Genomic DNA, 23403 nt, shown 5'->3' with positions numbered 1-23403 from the left:
CCCCCCTGGACTTCTTGTAACTTGGGACCTGGTCCGGGAGTCCGCATCCTTCCTTCCTGACTGGTGCTCGGGCGCACACGGACCTGGGGCTCTGAGTGTGTATGGTAAGCACAACTCTGCTGGTGCACCCCGGACTTTGGTAAGGGGGGGGCCCCAAACCCCTCGGTCTCGTGTGCCAGCCTTGATTGAGACCGTTGGGGGCTTGCCTTTGACGTTCACCTCCCTTGTTGCAAGATCGTGAAAAACATTTGATGAGCCAAAAAAACGGTTTGAAGGTCAGCAGAACGTTCTGAACCGTGAACACTGGGTGGGACGGTTTGTAATGCAGCAGGAGAAGCCTGGACACTGCAGCATTCGCTGATTCGTAAGGACTGGAAGCAGGTTACAGGAACTCGTGAGTTGCACGGTTGCCTTAGCTCCTGATCATCCAAACTCCGGCGTTCTTTGAACCCCACCCCACAGAAGGGGCACTTGGGTTCTCTCCCTCCTCCCTTCCATTGTACTTGAACTCTTCGGGAAGAGGACAGAAGAGGCTGTGCTTTCCGACACATTTGCTGTCATTGTAACTAGTGAAAAACGGAACGCTCCTTGCCGTCTAGTGGACTGTGGCCCGGCAAGGCAGAGTAGAACTAACTGCCCCATAGAGCTCCCAAGGCTGTAAATCTCAACGGAAGCAGACTGCCGCATCTAGATTCTCCCAGAGAGAGCCAGCCAGGGTTTCCAGCTTCATTTTGAAGCCAAGTGCCTGTCCGCTGTGCCGCTGGGGCGCCCTAGCTAGTGAAATGGAAGCTATGAGAAGAAATACAAAGAGTAACAAAGATGCAAAAATGGAACTCACTTCCTTTCTCAAAGGAAAGGAAACGGTGAAATCCAGTTTTGCATGATTTTTACATCATTTGTGTGGGGGAGCTTATCTTTTAAAATGTTTACTCTTTATCTGGAACATCTGATTTCTTCCGTTAAAGCATCCTAACCCCTGTAAGCTAGAAGAGGTGCCAAAGCAACATCGGAGCAAAACGTTCTTTTCCTCCAAGGTGATGTTTATAAAAGAATTAAGGAACTCTCGATGTCACTCTCCCTTGTGGTGCACAATTGACCCCCTGCCACTCTCCCTCTTTAAAAACATCACTCCTGGCCCCCCAACACACCTGCCACTCCTGCCTGCGTCCATTTCCTTTGCCCTTCATAACGCTGTGTGTTTCAAAAGGAGCATTTGGATTGGTTTCCTGGCAGTAGCCATAGTGGCTGCTAGGCCTTGTGAAGAATGCTTTGATGCCTTGTTGTGTGTCAGTCTTTCAGTTCCTTTTGAGAAGGGAAGCCTCAGTGCAAGGAAGAGACATCCTCCCAAAATAGTTAAGCCAGATGAAGGGCCTGTTTTTGCCATAGTTTGCGTTGTTTTTCTTGAAGAAATTAGAGCAGATGTCAGAAGTTTAGTTGAAAACAGCAAATACCAAAAGATGCCTTTTTTAGTTTACCCAAGATCAGATTCTCTTTCAAGTAGGCTAGAAAGACATCTTTATTTTGCCAGAGATTGACTGTTCGTTGCCTTGGCAGGTGGCATAGTGCAGTTTGGAACCAGTCCCAGTTCTTCCAGATCAAGGACTTTTATGCGCACGCACACACACACACACACCATGTCATGATTTTATAGTGAAATCTCAGTAGTAAGCTCTGTCAATACATACTTTATAATTACTAATAAAATTTGGGTCATTATGTAACATTTAGACCAGTGGTTCTCAACCTTCCTAATAATACCCATGATCCTTTAATAACAGTTCCTCATGTTGTGGTGACCCCCAACCATAAAATTGTTTTCGTTTCTACTTCATAACTGTAATGTCGCTACTGTTATGAATTGTCATGTAAATATCTGATATGCAGGGTGTATTTTCATTGTTACAAATTGAACATAATGAAAGCATGTGATTCATCACAAAAACAATGTCATTGTATATTGTGAAATATTTAATTCTAATTACAAATAAATGAAATTTAGTCTTGAAGCATGGTGCAGCCTGGGTAACAGTCTTCACGTCGGGCATAGCTGCATGTGGGCGAACCCGCCTGGAGACAGATAGAGGAGTGGTGTCTCTGTTCCTAAGACCATCTGAATTAAGTGTTTTCTGATTGTCTTCGGCGATCCCTGTGAAAGGGTTCTTCGGTCCCCTCCCCCCAAAGGGGTCACGACCCACAGGTTGAGGACCGCTGATGTAGTTGTTTGAAGTAAGTTGGTGGTGTAATGGATTAAAAGTTGGGCAGCTAACCGTGAGACCAGCAGCTCAAATCCACCAGTAGCTCTGTGGGAGAAAATGAGACAGTATGTTTCATTAAAGATGTACAGCTTTGGAACCCCAAAGGGGCAGTTCTTCTCTGTCTTATAGGGTCACTGAGTCAGAATAGAATTGACCAGATGGCAGCGAGTTTGCAGGTGTGTTTGTTTGTTTGTTTGTTTGTTTGTTTTAGAGTTTTGGTATTATAAGTGTAAAACATTTAGTTATCTTAACTCGTTGTTTCATTTAATGTAAGTTGTTCTCTATCTTTTAGTACATATTCTGTATAACAATATCCTTAGTAATACTAGAAGACTTCTAAAAGTTCATGGAAATTTTCCATTATCTTTTCATTCATTTTCCATGTACTCTTTGAAGCCCCTCCATAACTTTGCTCATCTTTTAGGATGGCGCGTAATGTGCGCTCTTCAGAAATCTCCCGCACTCTTCCTCATGTGGCCCTTTTGCTTTCAGAGATGATATTCTAACCAAAAGGAGGGCGGGGTGGAGGCAACGTTTTCTTGGAAGTGAGTGACTGATTATACTTCTAATATTAGGGTACCCCCCAAAAATAGCCCCCAAAAAGTTTTCTTTTTTTTTTTCTTTCCTTTTTCCTCCAAACACAGAATCGATGGAAATTTTCTTAGATAACACCTACTCCATCATTAAATATGTTGGCTCTGCCTCTGAAAATAACCAGCCAGGAGTCGGTGATGCAATGGGCTCAGTGTGGTTATGCTACTGCTAGGTGTGGATAGGTTAACTCAGCCTGAGTGTCCAGTGTGGATCGTGAGGCGGACGAAAACACAGCAGAATCACCTGGCATGGTCCCAGCACTTGGTTACCGCTAGGTAGTTGACCTCACAGAAAAGGTGCCTGGTCAGATTCATGAAAGAGCTCAGCGCTTGATCCTGGGATAAGACAAGCTAATGTATAGTAGGTTCTGAGCTAATGTGACGATAACTGTCCTCAATGTAATTAGCATCCTGTGAAAATTCCCTTATCCAACAAGTTATTTTTTAATGACTCGTAAATGTTTATTGAATGTTCATTGTAAGGTGCTACGAATACCCTTTCACTATATAAGGGAGAAGGAAGAAATTAGTTTTCACATACTGTGAAAAACAGTCGTTGTGTTTAAGGCATCATGCCTTTCTGGGACAGTAACCAAAGCATCTGCTGACCCTGGGTTCCAAAACATGGTGACCGCATGTCTGTCACAACAGAATTGTGCTCCAGAGAATTTTCAGATTTTTCTACAGTAGATCACAGGCCTTTCTTGCCAGACATCTTGCGGTGGACTTGAACCTGCTACCTCTAGTCAGCAACTGAATGTGTTAATGACCATTTACAGCACCTAGGAACTAATGGAATGATAGACATGCCCTATATCAACACTGTTAAAGTAACTACTGGTCATAGGTGGCTGTTGAGTGTGTGAAATATAGTTCATGCAAGTGAGGAACTTCATTTAAAACGATAATGAATAGAGTGGCCACGGGTCTAGTGACTGTTGTAATAGGTGGCACACATCTAGGTGGGGATGACTTTAGAGTAGAGCTTTGAAGGCTTGGTGGCATTTAGTCTGTGGATAGAGAGCTCAAGGTCTTCACACAGAAGCGAGACTTGACTAAAAGCAAATGTGATTGAAAGGACCCAGTAGGGCCAGACTAAGGGGTGGGGTTCTTTACTGTTTCATCTATTTCCATCCTACTTTCAGAAATGAGCACCTCGATTTGACAAACACAATGCTATTCTGGGTTTACAGGGCCAAGAACTAGGTGTAGATTGATGAACAAGCCAGTCATTCATCATCCCCTCCCTCGTGGAGCTTCTGAGGAAATTGGTCCACAGATGGTGACGATCCTAGCTGGGTAAAGAACAGGGTGTTTTGAGATAGTACCAAAGAGCCTAACTTAGAGGAGAAGATAGCTCATGAAGACATGAGGCATGGGTGAGAATTGGCAAAGAGAGCTCAACTAGGCAGTGCAAAGGAGCTCTTAGTGGCGCAGTGGTTAAGCTCGGAGCTGTATGGTTGGAGTCCCATCCTACCTGTGACCCCACAAGTGCGAAGAACTAGTTTTCTACTCCCACAAACCCAAGATGCCATCCCGGACACACTTCTGGGGCAATTCCTTCTACTCTCCTCTTTAGGATTGTTTGGATTCAAAGTCAACTTGAAGGCACATAAAAAGCTTTTTTAAGTCAGGGAGTCGCAATGAAAGGCAGTTTCAGAGTGGAAACGCAACCTCAGGAGGTGTGTTCCTGGAAGCTGGTAATCATGGAGTTGTGTAGTCTTCTTACACTTTGATCTTATTTTGTTATTTTAATAATCATGTAGTTGTGAGTTTGGGTGTGGAATCTGACCATCCTGGATTTGAATTGTACCTTGTCACTTTCCTAGCTGGGTGGTTAAACTTTGAGAAAGCCTATGAATGAAGGCCTTAAAATATTTTAACTAAATCACAAGCAGTATTTGGGTCATCAGTATGCATGGGCCGGTTCCATTTGCTCTTTTGCTACCTTTCCTGGGAAGAATTCTAGCTGTTGTTTTTTAATGGAACTGGACAGAATTGTGCCATTTCCTGAATCTTGGGGCTGGTTTTTGTTCAATTGCTGCACATCCAGGGTTCATTTGTGGGATTTGAGGCCATCCATTCATTCTTCCTAGAGTGAGAGAGGTCTGGCAGCTGACTTCCGAAAAGCAGTCAGTGAAAGCCCCCGTGGACTGCAGTGGTCTGGTCGGTCAGAAGAGGATGGTTGGTTACACTTTAGTGAAAAATAAGCAGGAACTATTCTACCTGACTAATGATGATTTTTCAAAAGTACAGACAAGGGAAGCTGTCTAAACATGAGGAACAGTCAATACCAGTGTTATCCGAACCTTGAGCATTATCAGGAAGTTGTGGTGTCCCATCTCGAAGTGTAGCACTCAGAGAGACATACCATGTCCTGCATGGATCTAAGTAAACGTGCAGATGCATTTTGCGCTTCGTCACCTCTAAAGTAGCCTTTCAAGGTAGCTGAATAAGTGAGCATCCTGGCATGTGTTTGAGGAAATTAAAACTGGATTGCTGCTTAAAACCACCCAACTTTCATGTCATTACAAATCCTGTGTCTTTCTTGATAATGCAGGTATGTGAGTCCTCGTGTTAAATACCAGGAAATCTAAATGGCTAGAATTCTGACATTGTAAAAGTGGAATTTGGTGGTGGTAGAAGAGTCTGAAATTGTTCTGAGAAGACTATGCTAATTTCAGAAGGAAATGGTCGGAGATGTTTTTGAGACGTGTGTATACACACACAATCAAACCAAAATCACTGCAATCAAGTTGATGTCTACTCGCGGCGAGCCTGCAGGGCAGGGTGGAATTGCCCCTGTGGGTTTCTCAGACCAACTGTGCATGGGGGCAGAAAGCCTCATCTTTCTCCCGCAGGGTGGTTGGTGGTTTCAAACAGCAGACATTGAGGTTAACAGCCCCATGTAAACACCCCCCTCACGGGAGGGCTTTGAAAACATTCCATTTTCCATGAACTTATTAATGCTCCTGTGTGTGTGTGTGTGTGTGTGTGTGTGTGTAACGCGTTCATTGTAACCGGTAGAGACCTAAAGATTGGTGGTCTAGGAAACTCAGCAATCTGCACTTTGACCTTGGATAAACCTGTTAACCAAAAAGTCAACTGTTTGAACCCACCAGGCTCTCCTGGGGACAAAGATGGGGGACCTTGCTTCCATAAAGATGTATAGCCTTGGGAGCCCTGTGGGAGCTCCACTTTGTCCTGTAGGGTGTTGTGAGTTGGAATCAACTCCGGGGCCAGTGATTTGGTGTTTTTGTTTTTTAACACCACACCTCCCCGCTAGCCTCATTAGGAAGGAGCCCCAGAAGGGTAGTGGTTAAGAGTTCAGCTGCTAACCGTTACAAAGTCAGCAGTTTGAAACCACCAGCCACGCCATGGGAGAACGATAAGGCTTCCTACTCTCGAAAAGTTACAGTCTCTCGGAAAGCCGCAAGGGCAGCTCTGCTTTGCCCTAGAGGGTCTCTAGGACTTGGGATTGACTCAGTGGCAGTGCGTTTTGATAACCTCCTTGGACCTGTTTCCTGGTCTGATCAAATGAGCTGGAGGAATGCAGTCCCTGCTCTAAATCGTCGGGGAAAGTGGATTAGGACCCAAGGGATGAGGCACAGGAAACGTCTGGAAACACACTGACCCATCCTTGTAAAGGGCATGTTCTACTTTTAGGCTTCAAGTCCTCGCCACTCCGCAAGCAAAGCCTGTGTTGTCTGCGTCTCGCAGGCTGTGTGAGTCTCCTCCTTCCTGGTGCTGACGTCCTCGTGCGGTCCTGCTGCTTGGATTCTGCACTCAACGTAGGGATCCAACAAGAATGGTGCCAGGACAGACCCCTGACGCGCATTTTCTAGATTTGAAACCGCGCAGTGTCTCCTGGCTTTGTTCGATCGGCTGCCTCTTGGTCTTTACTCAGGTTCTGCACTTGAGCACTTCTTGGTGAAGATCAAAGACAAAGAAAACAGAAATCTTCACAGCGGACCAATAAGCAACATCACGAGAAATGGAGAAAAGACTGAAGTTGGCAAGGGTTTCCATCGACCTGGGCCCACAGTCAACCCCGTGGAAGCAGTAGTCAAATCAGATGACATTATCTTGTGCAAATCTGCTGCAAAAGACTTCGCTAAAGTGTTCAAAAGCAAATACGTCACTTTTCCTTCCTTGTGTCATTATTTGTTAATGGTGGAACTCTACTGGCTGACCTTAGGGTCAATAATTCATTAAGTGAACAGCTGTTTTTATTCCAGCTATTTGTATTCAGATGAGGATATCAGGGGCAAATGACTTAATCAAATTCACATCAACACCTAAGTGGCTTCCTAGTCTAACAACTCTGTCTGTATGTCCTACTAAAATCAAACACCAAGCACATAGCTGTTCAGTTGATTCTGACTCATAGCGACTCTGTAGGACAGAGTAGAACTACCCCACAGGATTTCCATGGCTGTCAGTCTTAACAGACGCAGCCTGTCACCTCTCTCCCACAGGGTATCCAGTGGGTTCAAACCACTGACCTTTTGGTTGGCAGCCCGCTGGTGTTGTGCATTCCTTTCTGTGACTTTTCAATCTGCTTGCATGAGAACAGTAGCTCCTGGGCATCTGGACCCTAACTTGTCATAGTTGAATGAGACCTGGCCCGTTTCCTACATTTAGAAATAACAAGGTACTTCAAAATGTTCGTGGAAAAATGGGATTAAAAGAAGCAGAATTCTTCCATGAACTTTTTAAAGCCCTGTTGCTAAAAAAGCAGTTTGACGCAGTTCTGAACCTGTGCATCTTGACTCCTTTGGGGGATCAAACCACCCTTGCTAAGACCATCAGAAAAGACATAAATATTTCACAATACATAATTGCATATTGTTTTGTGATTAATCACTAAACATAATTATGTTTAATTATGTTCAGTTTGTAACAATGAAAATACATCCTGCATATCAGATATTTACATTACAATTCCTAGCAGTAGCAAAATTACAATTATGAAGTAGTGAAAATAATTTTATGGTTGGGGGTCACCACAACATGAGGAACTGTATTAAAGGGTCGCTGCATTAGGAAGGTTGAGAACCACTGGTCTAGAGCAGGTGTCCTCAAACTACGGCCCACTGAGGACATTTATCCGGCCCACCGGGTGTTTTTGCCCCATTTGTTTTTTACTTCAAAATAAGATGTGTGCATAGGAATTTGTTCATAGTATTTTTTTAAACTAGTCCAGCCCTCCAGCAGGTTTGAGGGACAGTGAACTGGCCCCCTGTTTAAAAAGTTGGAGACCTGGGCTAGCGTAAGGCCAAGTGCTGCGAGTGAAGTCTGTGTGCAGGTAGAAAGAGGTCAGTTGGTTAGCTATTGGCAGAGCAGGACTTGGACCGTCGCTGTTTTCATTGCACAATTAGAAGAAAGAGGAAATGTTCTTTTGCAAGGTCAAGAAGTGCTACCCTTGACATGCTTATTTGAATATTACCACCCAAATGGAAGGCAACGCTGCCTTCAGTAAGCAGCTATTGGGCACCTGCTCTCTCTAGGCATTCTTGCTTCTTTTTGAAGTTTTTCTTGGGAAAAAAAAAAAAAGACACAGGATACTAAATGCTAAATGTATTTCTGTGTGCAGATGGTTTTGTCCTGTAATTTAGGTGCCAAATTATTAGTTGGGCATTTTATTTCTGGTACAACTAGGAAGCAAGACGTTTTTACATTGTGAATTTAAGCAACACCCTCCGCCCCCTGACAGCTATAGCCAGAGGCTAGAATTCTTTTATTCTTTTTACCCTAACCGTCTATTCATATTGTTGATTCTTGTAGTTCTCTCCCTAAAACGTTATAAATGGATATTTGATCTGTGATTCTAGCTTATCTTGAAATGTTGTGCTCTATCTACTGAAACCCGAATTCCAGAAAATACCAAGGATTCAATCATATGCTAAGCCAACACATACATCCCACTCACACTAAAACCTAAAACCAAACCACTGCTATCAAGTCAATTCCAACTTCTAGTGACTGTTAAACCAGATTGACTAGAGAAACAAATCCAGCCGACACCCGTATATGTGTAAGAAGAAAGCTTTATCAAGAAGTAATGATACATGAAGAAAACAGCCCAGTCCAACGCACGTCCTTCAGCCCCTCTTCAGACTCACCCAGCCACATGTGCTGATGCAGAATGCAGGAAGATCACAGGCGGGAGTGTGCAAAGTCATGTGAATCTGAGGTCAGTAGAAAACATGGGAGGGTTCCAACAGCCCTCCAGGTCAGCGATCAGGAAGGTCAAGGCAGAGAGGGAGAGGTTCCCTGGACCTTATGAGAAGGCTATGCCCACTAGGAGGCACCATCAGGTGTTGACCTGACTGACAGGTTGAATACCACCCCTACACTTTCATGTATCTTTACATTGACGTGAAATTTTGCAGCTACCACAGTGACCTTATGTAGGGTTTCAAGGCTGTAAATCTTTATAGGAACAGATAGTCTCGTCTTCCTTCTTCAGAGTAGCTGGTAGGTTAGAACTGCTGACCTTTTGGTTACCAGTCCAGTATTCACCCACCCAATCATCCTGTCAGTTCTTAAACGTTGTGGCCTCTGTTGGGTTTCCAGGACTGTAAAACTTTACAAGAGCAGAACAGATAGTGACCTTGTATAAGTCAAGTATAAATCTAGAGGGAGTGAGTAGATGGATTTTAAAAACTTGACATTGAACTCAGATGCTCTCTCAGCACTGCCACATTTTTGCTGTAGAACTTCATTTATCCTATAGGACTAACAAAGTAACAACATTTCATTGTTGATACTAGCATGGCCACTCAGGAAAACTGGCTCCTTTGAAGTCTGGGACCACCTTATTTTGTATCCTCCTAACCTAACACTACAGCACTAGCTGTAGCTAGCTGCATTTTTTTTGTTGTTGGTACAGTAACCTCGCATTATTGAGTCTTACAGTGTCAGCAAATGAAGGTCTTGAAGACTTGACTCCAGCCATGTCCAGAGTGACTCTACTTTGAGACTCGGTGGCAAATCACAATAGCTACTGCTTTGAGAAGGCAGCTCTACCCCAGTTGTATTTGGAGTGATTCCCAACCTGCTGACTCATCTGCCAGCACTGTATGGGCAATACATATTCTGTTGTTGTCTGTGGCTTTTCATTGGCAACATTTCAGGAGTAGATTACCACACCTTTCTTCCTAGTCTGTCTGCGTCTAGAAACTCCACTGAACCTGGTATTTGAAATAGTGGTGACACAGCTTCCAGCATTTAACAATGCGAGCTTCCACAATATGACAAGCTTTTGACAGATGCGTGGTGTAGTGCATTGTAGGTATTCAGAAAATATTTAAATGTTATGTTAACCATCCTTTGGTTCAACTGAGCCAGTTGTCAGGGCAAAAAGTCTTAAGTCCCCAAATCTGCTTGAGAGTTAAATTGTTTTACAGTATGTTTGTTGACTCATAACCCCCGGGGGGAACCCTTGTTTATTGATAGATTCCTGTGTCACTGATGTTGAAAGTAGGCTAGCTTTAACCTATCCAGAGGGAAGGAATCATCTTATTTTAGACTCAAACCCACCAATTTGTGATAGGCTAACAGCCCCCCACCCCCCACCCCAATTGACTGCCATCGAGAATTGCTCCAATTGGTTTCCAAGACGCAGACTGTTTCAGGGAGTACAAGGCCTCGTCTTTTCCTCATGGAGCGACTGGTGAATTAGAACTGCGGACTTTGCAGTTAGCAGCCCGTTTTACGCCAGTGGGGCTTTTGAACCAACAAAACCCAGAAAAGTAAACTCATTGCCGGTGAGTCAATGTTGACTCATGGAGACCATATGGGGCAGGGTAGACTTGCCCCTGTGCGTTTCTAAGACTGTAACTATGGGGATAGAAAGCCCTGCAGAGCTTTCTCCTGTGGAGCAGCTGGTGGTTTTGAACTGCCAACCTTGTTTAGTGGCCCAGTATGTAACCATTGTGCCACAACGAACAAATGAACCCCATAATTCAACAAGTTCTCTTCTTTGCATCTATCAAACTTGCATCTTCTTACAGGGATACCCAGGGCCATCGTAAATAGCAGAGTGAGAAAGTATTGCTACAAAAATGTAGACACCTTTCTTAAAAATTTCAAAATATGAAGCTGCTGCTTCTCAGTATACCTTCCATCTAGATCTCTACATTTAGGAAGGCAGGTGATGAATTCCTTGATGAATTCTCCACTCTTGGACTCACCGGGGCGGTTCTACCCTGTCCTGCATGAGTTGCTACGAGTGGGCATTGCCTCCGTAGCAGTGAGTGAGTTTCTTTATGAGAAACTCTAAACCAGTCTTAGGTACTTCAACTGTTCTTGCTGGTAAAGCGTTTGCTGTTATTCACGGATTAGAAGAAAGCCGTATTATGTGAGAATGCCTGTTCATGTAGGCAAGAATTAATTGTAGCTTCCTTTACAGATGGAAGACATATTGAAACTTGGCGCAAATATTTTCTTATTTGTTGGTTCATTTAGTGTGTAAGTCCGGTGCCCTGCATATTGTTTATCAAATCTCTGACTAGAAAATGTCATGAAATTTCAACTTTAGGTGAATTATGGGATGCAAATGCTCCCAGAATGATCAACTTCTAAATGGATTTTGTGCATTAGCAGCATTTTTTTTAATTCAGAAAAACATGAAGAACTATAAAGTAGAAAGAAACATGGTTCACAGTCTCACTGCCCATGTAACTTTCTTAATTGTTTCTGTTCTATATACAGTATTTGCAAGTAAGCCAAATTACATTTTTGACCTTTTTGAAAAATAAATACATACGCATTAACAAAAATTCTAAGCTCTATAAAAATATAATTATTCCTCAACATCTTCCGCTCCCTGAAAATTTTTCTATAGCCTTCCAAGAAATTATTCACTGTCTCTCTTTATATACATATGTTTTTAATTTAGCATTTTTATAGACGGCTTAGTATTGTACGCTCTGGTATTTGAGGTTTTTTCCCCAGTTAACAAACCAGGGCAGTCTTCCCATACCTACCTATGAAGGCCACGCTTCATCCTTACTAATAGGGTTGCTTGGCAGGAGGTCTGATACCATGGTGGTTAAGCACGCCGCCGCTGACCACTCACTGTTGGCAGTTTGAACCCACCAGGCACTCCGAGCGGGAAAGATGCCACGGTCTGCTTTGGTAAAGACTGACAGCCCGGACACCGTGAGACATCTCCACTCCACGGCCGGCCCGATGGGTCATAATGTATCTCAGCCTTATGTTGAGACCCATTGAGATTGTTTTCCACTTTGCTTGTGCAGTGCTGCAGTCAAAGTCCTATTAATATTTTGGCCTGGGATCATTTCCGAGCAGTGGGACTGCTGGGTAAAGGCATATGCATTTACATTTTAAATCCCATTGCCCCCGGAGGGCACGCTGATTTTCACTCTTGGCAACCGGGAATACACCCTGCTTGCTGCCAGTCCTGGGTGTCAGCAAACTTTTAAAACAGTTCGTACTAATCTAGTCAGTGAACTCAGTGATATTTCTGTGTGTGGAGTTGAAAACATACTTTGTGGAATGTAAAAAACTTTTTTGACAAGACTAGCTAGCATTCTTATTTTTAATTCTTTTTTATGTTTCATATGTTAAGAGACGAAATTGGACTGATCCCATGTCCTGAAGCTAGGTATAACCGGAGTCCGATAGTCCTGGTTGAAAACAAACTTGGTGTGGAGAGCTGGTGTGTCAAGTTCCTCTTGCCGTATGTCCACAACAAACTCCTCCTGTACCGAGCGAGAAAGCAGTGGCTGAACAAAGACGGTAAGTCGGAGCTGCGTTCTCCTCTTTCCTTGGGGTGTTGGAAGCTGGATGCGATGTCATGGGGGAAATCCCTGGCCTGGATTCCAGTTCTGGCCTGGTGCTCATCCCTCTGTCAGGTGAGGAGATTGGTTTGGGAGAGGATTAATTACTGAAATCCTCAGGCCTAGGTCTGTGGTTTTCCCATTTTGTGTGTCATTGATATTATTGAAGGGCTTCGAGGTGGGTTTCTGGCCACTTACTACAACCAGAACAATTTGAGTTTTATTTTATCTGCGTTAATAAAATGGGGTTATTTGAGAGATTTCTTATGAAGAGAGCTGTTACAGATGGAAAAAAATATCGCTGAAGACAAGCTCAGGTGCTCTGGTTTCTAATTGCTTAGTGTTTTATGGGCACTGGAACACATTTTAGTAGCCGTCCAAATGATATATGAGTGATTAGTGGGGATGGGTTGCCCTGTGATCCCAGTCGAGCTCTGGCCCTCTGAACCCTGCTCCATCAGGAAATGAGCAAAGGAAAACCTTCCAGCATTCACTTCTCCCGCTCCTCGGAGCCGCTTCTTTTCTGCATCTATCTGCCCTCCTTCCACTCTCTTTTCTAATCGGTCCCCTACATGTGAGCTGAAGCCTCCTTTTGGGCTCTCTTCCAGTCTCGCTTTTTAAGGGCATACTCATCCAAGACTGTCCCAGCCTGTTTTTGTAGAGCTTCATCCACTCCTACATATAGCGGTACCTTTAAAAGTGCTTCGTATGAGCTGGAGGTTGATTATGAGTAAGAATTGCGTTTCCGGGGGCCTTTATTCAATTCAGTAGCCATCATCAAGGGCCTTGTATTAGAAGCTATTTGAAGTACCTGGAGGGACGAAAAGAATACTACACAATCTCTTTTCTCGTTGGGCTTATAATTTGTAACAGTCTCTGTTGGAGAAATGTGGAGGAGAGTACTGCCAGAGATAGGAGAGAGTGATTCCCTTGAGCTCTTCTTGGCACGGCCCTTAACACTGCCGTCATGTGAAGGAGAGTCATGGGGAAATAGAATTTAAAAGAGGGTAGAAAAATAGATTTAAAGGATTTTGGAATTCTTCACAAACTTTCAGAAGCCACTTCATACAGCACTTTTCTCAGGTTGGACGAGTAAAAAAGGAAGTTTAAGGATTTAGTGTGACTAATCCTCTAAAATATACACTTTTCTTACTTAGAAGGCTATGTCCAAATTTTTTTACAAGATCAAGAGCATTTGTTGTTAGACCCACCTCCTCTAATTCTCCCTCCCTTTACCACGGTGTAGGTTGTATGTAACTGGGAGGTGGAGAGGATGAATCGATCCAAGTTCTTTCTTTGCCAGAGCTGCATCATGTGTGTTGTGGTGAACGGACATGTATCATTGAGTATTAATTCTGGGGGAGATTGAAAGATTATCTGTAGAGAAGAAACAAGTATGATCTTTAAAAAGTCAAAGGCTACAGTTGACTCACATCGTTAGCCTTGGCCTGTTCATGTGCACTAGTTCAACCTTTCTGGCAGCCTCCCAAGTCTTATCTCCATTTGCCTGTTCCCTGTACATCTGGGCCCTGCACTGCCGCCTTCGCTGATCTCCTCACCATGTAGGTTTAGCCCCAGCCAGGCCCTGGAGGACCCAGGCATGGTCAGTGCTATTGGCATGAGTTAGCCAATAAACTTTGAATTCTGATACAACTGCCACAGTGTACAGGAGGATCTTCTGATTTTATTGTAACTAGTATCTTGATAGCAGCTCTGGTGGTGTAGTGACTCGAGTTGGGCTGCAAGGTCAGCAGTTCAAAACCACCAACCTCTCCTTGGGATAAAGATGGGGCTTTCTACACCCACAAAGGATTACAGTTTCTGAACCCCACAGGGGCAGCTCTACTCTGTCCGATAGGGTCTCTGAGTCTGCACTGACTCAGAGGCAGTGAGTCTGGCCTTGTTGGAATGTCCTCTTGCTCAGCATTGGGTTGCTGACCATATGGTCAGGGGCTCAAAAACCAGCTGTTTTTAGGAGAAACCAGAATTTACTCCTGTAAAGATTTACAGCCCCTGGAACCTAGGTGTCCAATTGACTGGATGGCATGGCTTTTTATTTTGTTTTGCAAGCATAGTTTATGGTGGTGTCACATGGCCCAGATGATCTCTTGTATTACCAATATGAACTACCCACTGACTCTCATTGATTCCCAGTCATAGTGGTCCTGTAGGACAGATAGAACTCCTCAGGTAGGGCTTGCAAGGCTGTGGATCGTTTAAGGAGCAGACAACCTCATTTTTCTTCTACAGAGCACTTGGTGGACTTGAACCACCAACCTCTTAGCAGTCCAATGCTTAACCCAGAGTGTCACCCAGGGTCCTTAGCAATGAGCAGAAGGAAGAGAATTTTAGATATCTGAAACTGCTAACTGGCTAATACTGTTCTGCCTAACTTGTGACCCAAAGCAATTGAAACAGAAGTGACTCTTGCTACAAGGAAAATAAATGGGAAAATACTAGGAGAAACGGTAACTGTGTGAAAACGCTGTACCTTGACGGTTGGAGCAGAAAACATTGTGTACGTTAGAAGAGCCAAGTAAAAAGACAGCTGGAAGCTAAAGCCAACTAAGAAGGTGTCTGCCTACGGAAGGTGACCTTTACTCCTGGGATAGATTTTTTTTTTCTCTTCTTAACCCAACAGAATGTATGCTTTCATTAAGGTACCAAATACCTTGGATGCTTGGGAAGCATCATTGTTTAGCTATTTCAAGAGAGACTGGTTAAATGGGGGAGGGAGGGGATGCTGTAGTAATAGCATGTTTGATTTGAGAGAAGAATGAAATTATCAGTCAGGAACTGTCTCTGTTTTTTGAGAAATTCATAACAAATAAGAAGCAAGTCAGAGAGAAGACCCTGGTATTGACCTGGCTGGGCAGGGCTCCTCTGCCCTACGGCCATCCTTTCTTTTTTTTTAAACATTTTATTAGGGGCTCATACAACTGTTATCCCAATCCATACACATATCAATTGTGTAAAGCGCATTTGTACATCGTCTCTCAAAACATTTTCTCTCCATTTAAACCCCCGACATTAGGTCCTCATTTTTCCCCTCCCTCCCCCGTTCCCCCCTCCTGCATGTGCCCTTGATAGTTTATAAATGGGTATTTTGTCATATCTTGCCCTGTCCGACGTCTCCCTTCATCCACTTTTCGGTTGTCTGTCCCCCAGGGAGGAGGTCACACACAGTTCCATGTAATCGGTTCCCTCTTTCCTACCCATTCTCCCTTTACCCTCCCTGTTTTGCCACTCACACCACTGATCCCATAGGGCTCATCCGTCCTGGATTCTCTGTATTTTCAGTTCCTATCTGTACCAGTGTATCTCCTCTGGTCTAGCCAGTCCTGCAAGATAGAATTCGAGTCATGGTAGTGGGAGCGGGGAGGAAACCTTTAGGAACTAGAGGAAAGTTGTATTTCTCATCGTTACATCGCACCCTGACTGGCTCATCTCCTCCCCGAGACCCCTCTGCAAGGGGATCTCCAGTGGCCTACTAATGGGCTTTGGATCTCCACTCCGCACTCCCCCCATCATTCACTATGGTAAGATTTTTTGTTCTGATGATGCCTTACACCTGATCCCTTCGACACCTCGGCCATCCTTTCTTGATCCTCACGTGTGCGGCTCCTCAATCTCTGGCCATAACTGAACTTGAGAGCTTCTTCCCTCTCTTTCTCTTGCTCAAAACCATCACCTGTTCTCCCTGTATTTTGCTGGTAGGCCGTATTAATTCTCATCTGGACTGTTGTGATTACCTCAGTGGTTCCCTACTTCATTTTCACTCTCTTTCCTGCTTCCATAACCATCATGCAAAGTAAAACTACCCAACAATAGGTGTAAACACACAGTTTGAGAGATGCCATTCTGAAATGCACCGCTGCTGATATTCTCCTTGGAGTCTACGGTCAAGTTCAAACTCATTAGTATGGCATTCAAGGCCTTTCACAGTCTGTTTCCAGCCTTTGCTACAAGTCTTTCCCTCTAATTTATACTCCGCATCCAAAGTTGCAGAGGCTCAGCCACTAGGCTGAAGCCTGCCCACAGATACATTTCATTTGGGCATCCAGAATCTTTTTAAACATTGTTTTCACTGACTTGCCATCAGTTAAAATCAGGGTGACAAACCTGGATATCTGTCTTTCTCTTGAGATATCCAAAGTCCTGGGTGCACTTCTCTGTGACAGCAGTTGGCTGGCACAAATAGCCTCTGCCTGTCTGAACTAGACAGGCCCATTCCAGTTTACCACAACCTGCTGCCACCCTGAAGACACCGAGATAGAGTGTCAAGTGCCATTATCGTCCGGCTTGTTTTGTTGCTTCTTTGGCATTCATGTGACTCCTAGAAGCATTTAAATTTGCAGCTGTTGATTCCACAGCACACACCGTTCCTTTCTTTGACTGCGCGGTGTACCCCTGCCCTCCATGCCCTTGCTGAGGCCACTCGTGTGTCGTTAATGTTGCCATCGTCATCGTGCTTGTCAGCACACGCTCATCCCCCAAACACCTGGCGTACAGGACACGTGCACTCTAGCACTGCTCTGTTTGTGCTCACTCACACACAGTACACCTGCACACAACACTGGGAAGCCGCTTTGCTCTCTAGGAAGCAACAATTGCTTCTCTGCACGCCTCAGGAAGTTCTTTATTCAACATGTTTGCACAGCCCTACCCGCCCTGCTGTGTAGTAGGTGGTTATTTAATCACCTTTGTTGTGAGTTTGTTAGGAACTCGGCCTGTGGCTGGTTGTTCTTTGTTTACTTGGTAAGAGGAGTGATAAGAGATTGGTGAGCAGGAGGTTTGTAGCGTGCTCTTCCTGATTCAGTGACTGCTCTGTCATGAGCAGGGTCTCTTGGTGTGTGCCACGCCGTTAATTTCAAGGGTCTCTGCTTGCTGTAACCTATTTGTACTTTGGACAAAGAGACTAACCAATTCAAGTTGACTTTGGATTTATTCCTAGATGCCATAAAAATATTTCTCCGTCAGAGATAGTTGTCGAACCCCATGACAGTTACCAGGCAGTTGCTGGCCTTCAGACCTTTGTAGAATGCCAGGCAGTAAAGGCTTACTGATGTTTTTCTCTTCTGGACTTTTCTGTAGCATCTCTGTGTCTTCTCTGGTTATTGCTGGACTCTAGCTGCCTTCCTGTGTGTGACGTGCTTAGATTCATCTTCTCCCTGTGATGTGATGATTACTTTGTAATGCAGTGGAGTGTATGTAAAAAAGGAACATTTGCTGCGATGTCTGTTGGTGTTTGGAGAGAAACCTAATTAATTTTGAGATAATGGAGGGATTCTAGGAGCTCTTAATCTTCTGAATAAAACCACAAGGGAGATAGCTTATAGTTGGTGAAACTGACAGTGCAATGTGAGGGTGAGTCAAAAAGTATAGCTGCTAGCTTTCCCATCCATACAGGCACAGGCTCATTCCATCAGCCTGCATAAGTATGTCGCTCTGATCATGGGGTGGCTGCAGAAAAGTCTGCACAGCAACACATGAGTCTCAGTCTCTTTGGGGTGTCTCCAAAGTAGGTCTAGTCCAAACCATGCTTTCCAAGGAGCCAGTGAAATTCAAAGGAGCTAAGTCCGTTTGGAAGGTTATGATGGTTATTATTGCAGCAATTCAAACAGATGGTCCTGATTTGTTTTCTGGAAGGACGCAGGACGATCACAGAGGCTCGTGATGGACAAGGTGTATGTAACTTGAAAAGTGCATTGGAGGAATGGGCGGGGAAAGCGGCGGCAAGGTTGCTTTTCCTTTTTGCTCTATGACAAGGCCCTGGCTCCGTCTTCAAGGGGAGCATGAGTTGTCCTGTAGAACTGTGTGGGGAAGCCTTACTCCTGATAGTCCTAGTCTTGTCCCTCCAGACTTCTTTTTGTTCCCCAAACTCAGCATTGAAAAAGAGCATGAGTTAAATCCCTTGAAGATGCCGAAATTACCATTTTGATGTGGTGTAAATTGAAGAATTCAGAATTCTTCATGGAAGCATTAGAGAGGTGGAAACACTGCCTTCATGAGTTTATATAGACCTATATAGAGAATACGTCAAGAAACACCAGTTTCATATTTAGATAGTTTTACTTAGTAAGGGTTGCTAGCAATACTTTTTGACTTACCCCTATCATTCCACTCAGCTGTTGATTCAGAAAACCAAAACCAAAACCTCCTACCGAGTCAATTCTGGCTCATAGTGACCCGGTACTGGGTTTATGAGGCTGTAAATGTGGAGATGACAGCCTCAGCTTTCTCTCGAGGAGCAGCTGGTGGGTTTGAACCACCTACCTTACAATTGGCAGTGCAGTACCAGGGCTCCCTACCGGTTGGTGATGCATACCGGAAGTCCTTACAGGTTTTTGGTTCAGGCCCGAGAGGGCAGAGAACTTACAGACAGTGTGCTAGAGTGGAAAGATTGTCTCCTTTGAGGAAGACAAAGCTGTATTCCGATTCAACTCAGCAAATTGTCAGCCAAGTCACCTCTTCCTATTTCCATGTCTCAAGAAAAGAATATTAATATCGACCTCCGAGGGCTGTTGTGAAGACCACATGAGCTGTTTGTAGAGCACCCAGTACACTGGATTTCTTTTCTTTCAGAGACAAAAATGCATGTAATAAGGAAAGGAGTCTGTATATTCCTATATTGTAACCTAGTGCTGCTTGATTGACATCCATTCTCACATCATCTCACCTTCCCCTCATACTGCTTTGTTCTCTTTTACTGTTAGTACTGTGGTTCCAACTCCCAGTGACCATGCCAGACACAGCAGAACAACATACTGTCTGCTTCTGCATCATCTTCATAAGTGTCGCCGTGCCTGAGCCCGTAGTCACCGCCACTGTGACAACCCATCTCACTGAGGGCCGTCCTGTTTGCTGACCCTCGACTTTCACAATCCTAGTGTCCTTCTCCGAGGACTGGTCTCCCAACAATATGTCCAAACTATGGGAGACACGTCTTCTCAGAAGCATTGTGGCTGTGCTAGTGTTTGTTCTTCTTCTAGTGCCTGGTGCATTCCGCATTCTTTACAGTTCACATCTCAACGCTCACTTTGTCTCTCTTATTCCTTGTCCACCGATCTTTAGAAGATGCCTTCACGCTTTCCATTTTCCACGACTTCCAGTGTCTAGATTACTCCTTGGTTGGTGCATTCCACGTTTCTCTTGGATCTGTTTCTTCTTCGTTTGAGTTGTGCTCCATCAGGAAACGCAGGCCCAGAAGCTTTACTCCATGTCCACCGCAGTGGTTCGGGCCAGCTGCCCTGTGAGGAGGCAGGCGGGGCTCCGTGGGTGGTCTCCTGAGTGCTTTCCAAGCAGAGGGGCTCATCTTCCAGCTCTCTATCAGACACTCTCCTCCTCCGAGTCATCAATCTTCACTGGCCAGTGTCGTTTTATTGTTTTAGACGTAGATCTTCAAGGTCCTTCGTCCTCATAAAGTGAAGGCCTGCTGGAACTTGCCCACCAGGGTGAGCCCGCTGCTCTTTGAAGACCAGTGGTATCGCCTCTAGCTTCCCAGCAGCACACACACAGCGTGACAGACTGACAGACCAGTGCAGAGGTCTGCTTAGGGTCTCATTTTGATCTGAAGAACACAGCATGGCAAGTTCTGTACTTGCAGACTGCATACGGAGACATTGTATAATTTAAAATATGCACCATTTTCTTGTCATCTGTGGGCTTCTCCCACTTGGAACTTTTGCTACCTTATCACTCCATCTTCTGTTCAAAATGGAATTTTCCAGGAGGTCTAGAACTTTTGCCAAACTAATCAGAATTTTGAAGACTGTAAATGACAATATAGAAAAAAATTTAGAGTGGTTACAAAAAGTGATTGATTTATTGTGATACAGGCTATGACAATGTAATGCTAAGAGTTATGCTAGGCTGGGATTCATCTGAGTGCTTTGCTAATGTTATTTTTAATACGGCACAAGGTGCTTGTCACTTGGCACTCCTTAAAGGATCCTACTTGATTTTCTCCAAAGCTCAAGATGATAGAATGTCCTTGCCCATGACGCATTGAGAAAGACTTGGCAAGGATATCGTTTGATTCTATGAGAAAACTCAATTTAGTTGGGAGGCATGTGTGCAAAATAGCAACTTTGTGATTAGTCTCGTCCTCAGAATGACAAAGGCTGAATATTATCGAAGAGCATATGTATTAACTCAGTTTTGAAAATTGGTAGCATAACAATCCTTACAGAAAGTCAAACTATCTCTGTATTTCCCTGCAGTGTATGTAAGTTTGACTTCTAAATGTATAAAGCACCTCCGTTTGGTTTTGCTAGCATATGCAAAAATCAGTCAACCAACATAAAGCAGACCCTGGGTCCAGTAGTACTAACTACATTCTATAGGAACCATGATGCCACTCAGAGGAAAGCATTTGGCTGCTAACCAGGAAGTTGGTGATTCTGACCCACCAGCCCACTCAGTGGGAGAAAGCTACAGCAGTGCTTCTGTGAAGATTTATAGCCATGTATCCGGTGTTCTCTGAGCCAGAAACCACTGATTGGCAGTGCTGTTACGTAGCTTGAAAGCTGGGTCCCTGGCTACCACTGAAGTCAAGCCTAAATACTCCAACACAGGTGTTTGACAAGAAAGAAGATACTTTATTGTGAGATCTATAACAAGGGGCTGGAGAGTTTGCATCCTCTAACCGCCTCCCGGAACAAAGACAAGATGGAATGGTTATATAATTCAAAAAGGGAAGGGTGCATTAGCAATCTTGCGTCTAAGTTACACAGTATTGGTTAATAAACATGTTTTCTTCATTGTGGGTCGTTGTGCTCACGATTCAGGTGATGCCAACACAGTGGAATGATGCTTTTTCTTGCAACTTGAAAGAGTAAGTTTCAGTCTGGTTATTTCACATTCCTTTACTCCGGCCTGAAATCGCAAGCTAATCGTTTGTTTTCATTGTGATTGCTAGAGGAGACAAAAACAAATCCTCAAGTTAAAACACATCATACTAAACACCTCATATAAAAACCTTGATGTTACTACACTGTAAAGATATCTTCTTTTACTTAAGTAAATTTAATGGAAATTACATCAATCTCTAACTTCTAAAAGGAAACAACAAAGGCAGATTAATTCATCATAAATTCTAGCAAGAACTATAAAACCAAACTCCAAAGGTAAGCAAGCTGCATGGGGCCCAGCAGTTCACTGAGACCCAGCATGATGTCACTTCAGTAGGTTTTGGTTGACTACATTCTAACTTCTTATCTTTCTGGGGTTTGGGATCAGTTATTTATTGAGTGTTGTGTGCTGAGCACTCCACTCAAGGTAGAGTGGCCAGTAAACGTGCGTTTGAACCGATTGCCCAAATAAAAAAGTCATCACAGTGTATTTTGATGTGTGCTTTGATTGGGGAAAAAACACAAGGACCTGGGAGAGTAAAAGGTGTGAGACTGGCTTGACCGGTCCAGGACAACTTGCTGGGGTTTCACACAACCCTGACTGCCGGAGCAGCAGGCGTTAACTGAGGAGAAGAGGAGTCTTCCAGCTGAGAAATGTTGTGAGCACAAACCAGAGTCAAGTTCTCCTGACTGTCATGCATGTGACTGGCACCGCTGTTGATAATGTTTTAAATCCTGAGATGCTTAGAAGTTGAGAAATGCCCTACTTCCCACCTTATTGCAGCTTACCCACTGTAGAGGATTCTCTTTCTCCTTCTGGGTGTCTTGGATCCTAGTATCATTTGGGACACAGAGTTAGGATGTGCAAGCTTCATAGAAGGGACTGTCATCTAGTGCTTCCTGGGTGTTGGTTCCTGTCCTAAGGCTCCATGAGGTAGTACTGTTATCGCTCCAGTTTTACATGTGAGGAAGACCCAAAGGCCCAGCGTGTGGCCTAAGAACTCCCGGTGAGCAGTGGGGCTGGCTTTCTACCCGACAACTGCTGTCGCTCTCGTGGGGGAGACTCCAACAGAGGACATGTTCTCTGATCAGTCTTCCTCGCTCTCTGTCCCTAGCCAGGAAATGGCAAGTGTGCACTCTTATCTTTGCTGGTTTTAGTTCTTGGTTTTTGCCTTGTGCTGTTGCCTCTGTACAAAGAGAGCCAAGAAGGGCCAGCTTCTCTTCATTTCTGAGGGAGAAGGGAAGTTGCGCTCGAAGCACAAACAAAACACCAGGGTGCTGCATTTTAACCTGCCCCTGCCTTAGCCCCCTTCCAATGTGCTCTGTGTCTCAGCGAGGCTGCTCACATCCACACTCAGTGGTCACAGTCACTTGAGGCTGTTTGTAATACACGTGAGGACCTGCAAATGGATTTTAGGTCTTGACTGCCGTCCATAGCCTTCTGCAGACGGGGTGCTCAGAATCTAAGGTCTAGTCCTGTTCCCTTCTCCAGTCTTGGATTTTATCGTTTACAACCTTTGGGTCATGCAGGCTGGCGTGTTCCACCTTGTGGACTTTGCTGTCAGTTCAGACAAACCTTGAAGAACCCAGATTCTATTCTTTCTGGTAGCCAGGCTCCCCTGTAGCCCATTTGTTCTAGTTTTTATTATTTCTGCTCTCTTTAGCAGTTTTTTAAAAATTATTTTGTTGTTGCTGTTTTATTTATCTTCTCTGTTTGTTTGTTTTAACTATGAAACCAAAATAGGTATATGTATAGACAATTACTAGTTTATTAGGGTTATGGCAGGGGAGTTTGGGGGGAGATGGGGAGCTAGTGATAATGAGCACAAGAAAGAAAAAAATATTTTGAAGTTTATTGTGATGATTGTACAACTGCTTTTAATGTTTAAACCAT

The 23403-nt window shown here is 44.2% G+C and overlaps 1 protein-coding gene across 1 annotated transcript in view; it reads left to right on the top strand.

The window, feature by feature from the left end:
• The window catches only part of PTAR1 (protein prenyltransferase alpha subunit repeat containing 1), a 59471-nt gene that overhangs the window by 457 nt on the left and 35611 nt on the right, over window positions 1-23403 (top strand). The window contains exon 2 of the mRNA XM_030885147.2: window positions 12447-12616. Within this exon, the coding sequence (XP_030741007.1) occupies window positions 12447-12616 (170 nt within the window). The remainder of the gene's footprint in view (window positions 1-12446; window positions 12617-23403) is intronic.

The sequence above is a fragment of the Echinops telfairi genome, unplaced genomic scaffold (assembly GCF_000313985.2).
Source record: "Echinops telfairi isolate 266 unplaced genomic scaffold, ASM31398v2 ScPeMD7_22;HRSCAF=79, whole genome shotgun sequence".
NCBI classification, from domain to species: domain Eukaryota; kingdom Metazoa; phylum Chordata; class Mammalia; order Afrosoricida; family Tenrecidae; genus Echinops; species Echinops telfairi.
The sequence above is the reverse complement of the archived record's forward strand: the minus strand, read 5'-3'. Positions and strand labels throughout refer to the sequence as shown.